Source organism: Patagioenas fasciata, chromosome 4 (genome assembly GCF_037038585.1).
Source record: "Patagioenas fasciata isolate bPatFas1 chromosome 4, bPatFas1.hap1, whole genome shotgun sequence".
NCBI lineage: Eukaryota > Metazoa > Chordata > Aves > Columbiformes > Columbidae > Patagioenas > Patagioenas fasciata.
Window position 1 is genome coordinate 39452338 of NC_092523.1, and position 9873 is coordinate 39462210.

The 9873-nt window shown below is 46.7% G+C and overlaps 1 protein-coding gene across 1 annotated transcript; it reads right to left on the reverse strand.

Moving 5' to 3' along the window:
• Nucleotides 1-1189: 1189 nt before the first annotated feature.
• On the reverse strand, nt 1190-8469 carry SAP30 (Sin3A associated protein 30). Its single transcript, XM_065836891.2, has 4 exons — nt 7859-8469; nt 6317-6439; nt 3574-3672; nt 1190-1525 (listed from the first exon to the last, which is right to left on the reverse strand). The coding sequence occupies exons 1-4, from the start codon at nt 8165-8167 to the stop codon at nt 1403-1405; spliced, it is 654 nt and encodes a 217-aa protein (XP_065692963.2). The 5' UTR covers nt 8168-8469; the 3' UTR covers nt 1190-1402.
• Nucleotides 8470-9873: the final 1404 nt, after the last annotated feature.

The window sequence follows — 9873 nt, forward strand, 5'->3', positions numbered from 1 at the left end:
AGACACTGCAAGTGAGAGAAATCAGGCCACTGAGAGCTACTGGGGAGGCAGTCAGTTTAAGGTTAGGGTTTATCATCATTCAGTTCTATGAAAGTATCACAGATCAAAAAAGCAAAGCGGAGCATCTTCGTTGCAGTGATACCAGCGAAGTAGTAGCCTTCGAAAAATCTTAGAAAATTAACACTGAGTAGATTAGACCACAGAAATACTGCCTTCTCATTTTTCCCAAATTAAGAAAAAACTTTTAAACATCTGATAAGGTTAGGAGTTGCAACAGTTGCAACTGAACAACCTCAAGTCATGTCCCCCTCTGCTTTAAGATGAGAACTCTTCTCTCTCCACCTTTTCTTCAGCTGACATGCACAGCTTAAAGCGGAAAGAATTCATATTTCGTACACCACAACATTTAGACTGGAACAACAGTTAAACAACAGTGTGCAAAGTCATTCACAATATTATCTTAATCAAACTTTACTAAGACATTCAATTAAAAGCAAAAGTATTGCTGGATATTTTTCTCATATGTTACCACAAGGTTTGGTTTGGTTGTTCTATTTATTTATTTTTAAACAGGCCTGAGCTAAGGCATGCAATGAAAAAAAAACAGTATGCCTATTAGGAGGTATCATACTTGACCCAGCACAGACTCTGGCTTCTATACCCCAATTAATTCCTTAGCCAAAGTCTATGCAGATTAATGGAAAAAATCAGCAGCTAAAGGATTTCTCACCGAGTGGAAGGATTTCTCAGCACAGTAAGCTGCAGAAGTCCTTTCATCTGTACTTATAGCTCTGAAATTAGAGAGCTGCATTTTGGTTTTTTGCAATTTCAATATAGGAGCAACAAGGTCTCAGTGCTTCTCGGTACTTGGAAGCACATATCCCAGCAATGACAAGTTGAGTAAACAAATCAGAAAAGGTCCCATCAATTCTTGTCTCTGAAAGGGAATAAGAAAATGTTTTTCAGTCACTTCTGCCCAACTAACAACTGGAACTGTCATTTAGAGCCTTCTACCTTAGGAAAAAGAACCTATTGCCAAGTCTGCTGTCATAATGACAACTTGAGGTACATTCATAAATATATCCTTGGCACACTTTAACTGAAAAATATTTTAATAATATTACATAATTAATCAAAGTTTAGCTATTAGGTACAAGTAACTCACTAAATAAGTTATAGACACAGCCACTTAAGCAACAATATTAGTGATATTTATTTAAAATAATTTTGCTGAGGAAATTTGTTTCATAAGAGATGGTTTTCAAACAAATCAGCAAGATTATGAAAAATAAAAGAGACAAACTCTCTGAGGAAAAAAAAATACAAAGAAAGCTTTTGCATATCAACAAAAACCCTCAGTCTTTTGATTTGCAGCCTGAGTCTCAGTCCCAGCCTTTTCAGTCTAATGAACCCCACTATCCATCTTTAGGTCTGGTTTGTTCTTGTCGTTCTTCACCGAGTAGATGAAATACGTTAAGGTGTCCTTCTCATTCACTGGAATTGTCCTAAAATGGCAGCCAATTATCTATAATGGAAGAATACAAGGAAATTATATAATCACTCTTATATTCAAAAACTAAGATTCAGATTTAAATTGACCACATTAAACAAACTTTAGAAGCTTGATCAAGAAGCTTACAAAAGAAACTAAAACCTACCTCTCTTCAAAAGTCTTTCATAGTCATAAAGAAGGGCAGAACAAGAACCATTTTATTGAGAACTATGAAGCAAATAAAGCAGATTGTACCCTAATTTCCTAAAGCAAAAGTCTAGAAAATTTTCAGGGGGACAAGGGGAAGAGTTCTCAAAACAAGCATAGGAGGATCATTACACCTATGTGGTCACAGCTTGACTATAAGGCAATGACTATAGAATATCAACAGAGCAACAGTGCAGAAATGAGAGGCTACTGCTCATCATTCAGGTTGGGGGGGGATGTGTATCTGTATCAAATCACATACAGAAACATTTAAGACAATACAAGATTCTTCAAGAATTATAACTGAATATTCAGCTCTTCGAAACAGAGCTATCGATGAAAATTCACCATGCTGTAACCACTAAAATACAACAATCTCTAAACATTTCTTGAGTCACTTGAGTCATTCTGGAAGTCTTTTCCTTCATCAAAATAAACACCAACTTTAAAAGAAAGCACTCAAAATATTTTACCTGCCCAAGCCCATCCTCTGACTTTTTGCAGAATACTTTGGTAGTTTAAAGTTAGCAAGAGGAAGAAAAATGGGACTGCTCATTTTACTGCTACAGAGTATAAATGTTTAGCATAATTAGCAAGTTAGAAAGCTTTCAAAACCCATCCTTGAAAAATTCATAAACAGTTTGACAGAATCCTTTAAAGTAGACTTCTAAGTAACAGCAAGAGGAACGTCTCTTGTACATTAGGACAGGTTACTAGGAATCACATCTGCTGTAAACTAAGCTCTGCAGCACTGGCTCACAAATACCTGCAGGTCAAACCAAGCATCTGACAGAAGCTTTGCCTATTCACATCAAGCAGCATTAAGAAGCACAGTGCAAACAGCTCCTGAGATGTACCTAAAACACTAGTTTTACAGAAAAAAAAAAATCAATAAAAATGCTTGTACTTTTTCAAATCACAGTCCTGCTAATTCAAGAGCTGGCTCTAACTCAGCTCACATACACAAAACAGAAAACTGATTTTAAATTCTTACTCATAGTGGCAGCAGCACTATTCCTTTATAGCTGAGCCTTCAAACTCCCACACACTTAAGAGCCTTGCCCTTAATCCACACAGATTGAGAGACCAACAAAATGTCTACACCAAAGTACAACTGAGCATTATCACTGCACAAAAGTGAAAAACCAGTAGCTGTATCTCCCTGTTAAGAGATCACCGGTTCTCCCATATATTTACATCAGCATGCTCTAACTGCATCTTTGCAGTGCAGAATAATTCCTTTAAAATCACACTCATGTGAAGCAAAGATGCTTACACGCTGTTGTTCTCACACACAGCTTCAGCACTTTTAGAAGTATTGATGAGAAAAAACCTAATTTCATGAAGTTAGATTTTTCTGGTGGTAGATCGCAGTGGTTTTACTGAACAGAACTAATTACCAAGAGAAGCCTGTTTTGCATGTTCCCATACTTTACATATACAGAAACATATCCTTTACAACAACTAGCTTTTTAAAGCACAGTCTCAACCTTGCTACAAGTCCACCACTACCTTTCAGTTTCTAGTTCTTTTCAGCAGGACACTTAGGGTGGGACTGATGCGGAGACTATAAATCCATGATTCTACGATATTCAGGGACACACAGATCATCTTACTGTTCCAGCTCAACACTTTGTATTTTTAAGCAGCATATACTCCTTTCAGAAGTTGAGTGCCTCCTGTGGAAAGAACTTTTACTTTTGATTTACTTGGCTCAGGAGTTGAGGCCAATGAAGGAAGCTGGATAAGCAGTGCCCTTTCGTTCTCCTAAAATCCACATTACATATGCTCTTTATGCAAGTATCACATTGTATAGAAAACCACATGCCATAGCAAGTTGCATTTTCTATTATGGAACAAATACTCATACTTACTTCAACAAGTTGTGCTTTGTTAAGTCCTGGTCTGGTTTGTAGCTTGAAGTGTCTTTTGTACCTTCGAAGTGTGTTTACCTGTAACTGATACAAATCAACCTAGAAGAAAGGAGGGAAAATGGGAGGAAAACAATCTAATGTAACTAAAAAGGATTCCATGTAACTAGAAAGGATTCAGTCATTACTAGTTCACCTCTCAAAAACATTTTGTAATATCATAGTGTAAACCATCAGCTCAGCAGATCTCATTTTGACAAAAAACAAACTCCACCTTGCATCTTACAGCAGAAAGGAAAACAGCTTGGCTCAGTTTAAGAGCACTTAATTGTTACCGAGCACAGCTCTGCCTCCCTTTAGTTGTGGACAATATCTGGAACTCATTATTGTACTTTAATCATTTCTGGGTTGTTTGTTCCTCAGTTCAAGGATGATAACACAAAGCCCAGTAACAACTTTCATAGAACATCTATGAAGAAGCAGATTCAAAAAGGCCCCTATATCGTGATTTCGGTCAAATTTTACACAAGTTAACAAGTAAGATACAGCACATCTGCACCACAAGACAGCACCTAGTAAAACCAGGAAAAAGTCTAGAGTGCAAAGCCTTCTTGGCTTGAGGAGAGAGAAGAAAACAGCTGCCCTTGTTCTCCAAACACAACCCTGCTATATAAGCACAGTGCAGGAGTTATGTGTACAGACATAGTTGTCCAAAACTATTTTTCAGCACAGGCAGACAGTTTAGAGAATTGCACGAGGTCTTCTGAGGGACAGAGATACACAACCATAACCCTGTACTCCCTCAATTCTGAATACCATGAACTCTGATCAACAGTGACTACTCCCAGCAACAGCTTGCCCTCCCACCCTCCCTGACAATGTCAAAGAGCCGAATCAGACGACTGAGCTGGAAAGCAAGCTGAGAAAGCAGGCTGAATGAGAAATTCTGCTAGATTAGTTGCAATTACAGCAGTATTCTCCAAACTCAGTGCATTAAAGATTGGTTAAGGCATTCACTTCCACTTTAAATTCATTTAGCGGCCTCAGCTATAGAATATTTAAACAACGTCAGTGCTACTGCACACTTGATAACCTGGCCAAACCTGATGTGCTGCCATCTTGCATGATAGAGGCTGGGTATCCTTCAGTACTCTGAAGTGTACAAAGCACAAATTCCACTTCCCAAGTCACAGTGGAGACCCTACACCTTAGATCATCACACAGAGGAGTAGCAGTAGCTTTCCAGCAAGTCCCAGAAGCTACCAGTACTGCAGAAGCCTCTTTTCCTCTCAGGAATCACTTCTGACAGGTAATAATGGTTATGACTGAGGTGGAAAGACGAGGGCCTTACAAGTCTTCAGCAGAAGGATTTTTTTTTTCCTTAGTAAACTGGATAGCTATTGAAAATAAAGAAGGTCAAGGGCCAATAGGCATCTAAGATATACAGTAATCACATGGGATGAACATAGTGCCATTGTCCAAATGGCCAGTTGAAACTCCTGAAAAATACTTCCCAGACAGTTTTCTTTCCTGTAGTAGTACCACTGAAAAAAGCTTGCTTTCTTGTTTTAGAGATATCCATTGATTGTGACATGTTTTATAAGTTTTTACATGAGAAAACAAAACAGGCTTGCAGAAGAGCTGCAATTACCACTGTGCCAGACAGTTACCTGAAGTCACACAGGAAATGAGCTTTAGACAGAACCTTCAAATAAGTGATCCCAGATATTTAACAAACAACACAGCCCAGCAAACTACTCCAAATCCCCTAAAATCCTCTTAGCTAGAGCCTTCCGACCAGAGCCACGTGCCTTTAGGCATAGATTCTCATATGAAGTTTCATCACTTATGTTGCTGATATCTGCAGATGCTGACCATAAGGATGCCACTAAATTAACACAGAGCAGTTTCTGAGGAATGCTTAAAAATCCCTCTTAAGGGGGAGACACAGCAGGCATGACAGCCTCTGCTCAAAATTAACACATCGAACAACACCTGCTAAGCCAGGCTGCAGCAGAAATAACCAACAGCAGGAATAAAAGAGAGCCTCAAGTGCAGTCTCTCCCACTATACCATGAAAAAGGTTGAAAGCTGTAGTTCGCTTTTACAATGGATGAGGTTTCACTGGTCTGCAGTGGAGAAAACAGGCTGGAAAAACACCATCCTTTACCACCCTTTCCAGTACAGGTCCGTGAAAGTCTCTACCCCCGACAAGGGGTAAAAACAAAGAGCTACTATCATTAAACTTTCTGTGTTTAATGTGACTAAGGCAACGGAGTAACTGCAAGAGCACACATTTCACACAGAAGGAAAATATGGGAGGGATGGGGCAGTGAAGCATTTCTATCCCAAGTCCTCTATGCAATTCCTTTCAACTTGGCAACTCCTGCAGAAGACAGATTTTGCTGATATGTAGCAATATACCACTTCTAGCAGAGCACTGGAAAGGAAGCACTAAGAAGGAGAAAGTTGAAAATAGCAGTTTTCTGAGAGAACTAGTAGACACTTAAAAATTACCTAGAGAGTTTTGTTCATTGTACCCTGCAAAATTAATCCAGAAAATACACCACAAAATTCAATTAACTTTTGTTAAGAACTGAGTGAATCAGAACCCTTCCCTTTCCCACATGACCCAAAATACTGAGAGCTGTAAGAGTGGGAAAGTGGTATGTGTGCAGCCTGGGCAGTCATTAAGAACAAGCTTAGCACAACAATTAGAAAAAACAAAACAAAACAAAACAGCTACCTCTGGAGTGTCGATGTCTTGCACTGGTGAGTCACCATCATCATCGCTTCCTTTCCTCTTTCTTCTATTTCTCACACTCTGAATTAGGTTTTTGTGGAAGTCACAAATATACAGATGTCTTGCCTACAAGAATAATACTATGTCTTTCAATCAAATTCATTTAAGTATCTAGCAGACTTTATAAATGCACGTACAGAGACAACCCCCCTGCAGCCACATTAGCCGAGTTGAGGAAGCTTTTCTGCCAGATTCTTCTAAATAAAGAATGCGTTGTGCTACAGATCACTGCCACCGGCTCGGCCCAGAAGACGCTTCAGTGCTGCGATCGACCGATTCAGTAATAACAGGCTGCAGAGGCACACGAATCCAACCCTCCCTCCAACCGTTCGGAGATCGGGAAACAACCTTTCAGTTGTTGTTTGGAGGGCAAAAAGACGGCTCTCATTTCCCAGATATATCCCCACCCCCGCCTCCTTGGTTTGCTTCCACTACCTAGGCGAGGCCAAGAAACACACTTTTTTTCTTTCTTTTTAAAAAAGTTTCCCTTTGTACGATCTGCACGCTTTGGGAGAACTGTTCGGCACGTACCAACCCCGATTCTCACAGCTTCGTGCTTCAATGGCAACGAAAGCAGGGAGCCGCGTTTAGGGACCACGCCTGCAGGGGGAGGAACCCCCGAGTCGGGGAATGTGGGGGGTCCCTGGGGGCACCCGGAGCTCCGGCCAAGGCGCGGAGCACTTCAAGCGCATTTTAAGCTGCTTTGCCCCCACGCTGGAAAGCCTTCACGCAGTACCGGGCAAGAGCAAGCACTCCTCCGAAACGCTCGGGCGTTTCATCCCCCGAAAAGGCGTCCGAAGGGGAACCTGCAGCCGCCCCATGCGCCGCGGCTCCGCTCCCGCTGCCCGGCCGTGCCGAGCCGAGCAGTGCGGCGCCTGATGGCTGCCAGGCGGATGGCGAAGGGAGACGTGCAACATTGCAACACGAGGCGGAGCAGCCGAGCGCTGCCCTCGCCAGGAACAGACAAACTAGCGCGCCGGGAGCCATCCAAGCTCCGCTCCGGGGAGAAGCGGCGCTTCCCCGCCACACATCTTCCTCCTCCAGCAACACGAGGGGCCACGCAGCTGCTGCTCCCGGCTCTTGGTGAGGTGAGAGGGAACCCCAAAAGGAGGCAGGAGAGGCGGGGGCTTCCCCTCCACCCTCTCCCGCAGAGGGAGAGCGCTTTCAGGCCGTGCTGCTGCAGCGGCAGCCAAACTCCACCGTGCTACTGAGAAAAGGGGGTAAGGGGAAAACAACACTTCCTCGACTCAAAATAAAAACCCAAACCACCCCCCAACCAACAAACCAAAACTTTATTAAAAGCCCCAGAACCAACCAAGCCATCAGGACAACCGGGTCGCACGCAGCATGGCTGGGGCCGAACACGCCGCCGCTGCCGGGGCACGCACCGCCGGGACCCGCCGGCCGCTTTGTCTGCCCGCCCCGCCAGCGGCGGGGGGGGGGCTGGCGGTGGCCCCGTGTGTGTCCTCCCCTCCCCGGACTTACGCTCTTGTCCAGCTCGATCTTCACCTTCTTCTGCGAGATGCTCTTCTGGATCCGCTTGCTGAAGCTGGCATTGCCGGCGGCGCGGCCGCACCGCTCCCCCTCCTCCCGCAGGCAGCACAGCTGCCCAGCCCCGGGGCCGCCCGCACCCCCGGCAGCCGCCGAGCCAGCGGCGGAGGCCAGACCCAGCCCCGGCGGCGCTGGCGGCGGCGGCACCTCCACGGCGGAGCCCGCATTGCTCACCACCGCGGTGGTGGCGGCGGCCGGGTCCGCCCCGCGCTGGGTCACCTCCTCGGGGGCGAAGCCGTTCATGCCCGGCACCACCTCCGCGGGCGGCGGGGAGCCCGGGGGAGGGCGGCGGGATCCCGCCACGCACCAAACTTCCCCAGCGAGACGCCGCGGCCCGGCGGTGCGCTCCCCTGCTCCCTGCCCGCCTCCTCGCCGCGGCGGCACCGGGACTCAAGCCCGCGCTCAAGGGCGGCCAGCCCGCCCGCTGCGGGAAGGACTGTCCCCGCCGGCTGCGGCTGCCCGAACCCCGCGGCTACCGGAGCAGCAGCAGCGCCCCGCAGATCGCCCCACTTCCTCCTTCCCCCCCTGTCATGTGGAGACTCTTCAGCTGTTTCCTATGTAACAACAGCAACCAACCTGCCCGCCGCCCCGCCCCGCCCGGCCGCGCATGCCGGCTCCCCCGCCGCGGGGCGCCACGGGAAATGCAGTTCCTCCGTCGCCGACCCCCTCCCGGCCGGCGCGGCGGAAAAACTACAGCTCCCGAGGTGCAGCGCGGCGGCGGGAGCGCGGGCGGGGGTTCGGTATGCGGCTTTGCGGTGCTCGGGCGGCCATGCTGTCCCGCCGTGGCGGCGGGAGCAGGCCCTGCTCTGTTCCGCCGCGGGGGCGAGCGGGCCACCTTGCGCTGCGCTCCGTTTACCCCGCCGCCGGGAGGCCGGGCCCGCCGGGCTGGAGCGGTGGCAGCGGCTCAGCATACTTTTAAAAGGCCCCGTTCGCTCCCCTCCCGGTTCCCTCTCGTCGCTTCTCCCCGGCGGCTCCCACGCTGCCTCCTGCCCGCCCGCCGGCTGTGTTAATCCTCCCCCGCCCTGTACTTTTCTCGCTGTACTGTTCCAGCCTGAGCCGCACGTCTCGGGCTGCTTGTTCAAGATTTTCTACTAGTTGTTTGTTCCACCCTACACCCCCTTCTGTATTCTGCTCCGGTCTTGCCCCTCGCAGCTTCACTTCTCTCGCGCTCTTCCTCAGCCGTGGCTGGAGAGCGAGGGCGGTCGCTGTCCCGGGCGGCCGAGACGGCGCTCACCGGGTGCTACAGCGCTGCCTCCGGCTGCGGATCTCCGGACCGAGAACATCCTTTGTTAAAGCTGCTTTTAAAACACACGTTATCGGGGGCTCGTACTGCGTTCTTTTAGTAAAGGTCTTTGAAGACAATGACGTTTTGCAGTGCTAGTTTCCAGTTTTGTTATTTAAAAGGGCTTGTTAATGAAGGAGACTTCAACAACAAAAAAGACTCAGAGTGCAGAACTATATTCGCTAGTGGTTATCCGAGATCTTGCTGTGCACGTGACTAGCTAAAGTAGATACTGTGAAAATACTTGATAAAAGCAAGTACTTCTAGTTTTGAGACTACAAAACTACGTAAGAGATGCATTGGCATTAAACCATTTAACAATTCAGCTGTTGACAGCAGAGCGGCAGAAACAGAAAGCTTTGACCTACTGTTTTTCTTTAACCGCATTCAAAGCACGTGCAATGAAGGGTGCGGTTTTTGCTTTCCTTTTGAATTGCCGCGAATATTCCTTTAAATCTCAGAAACGGCATCCGAGCCGACCGTACTCAAAGCATAATGTGTTAACCACTGAAATATTTGACCGTATCGCTTGCCGTGTGTTTCCAGGTTGCAGAAGGAGAGGAGTAGCGGGGAGGCTGGTGAATGATTCGAGGAGACACATCGTGCGTAAGCCAAAGTTCTGCATGAGCCAGGGAACATGATTATAGCGCAGTTCGGTTTGCACTGC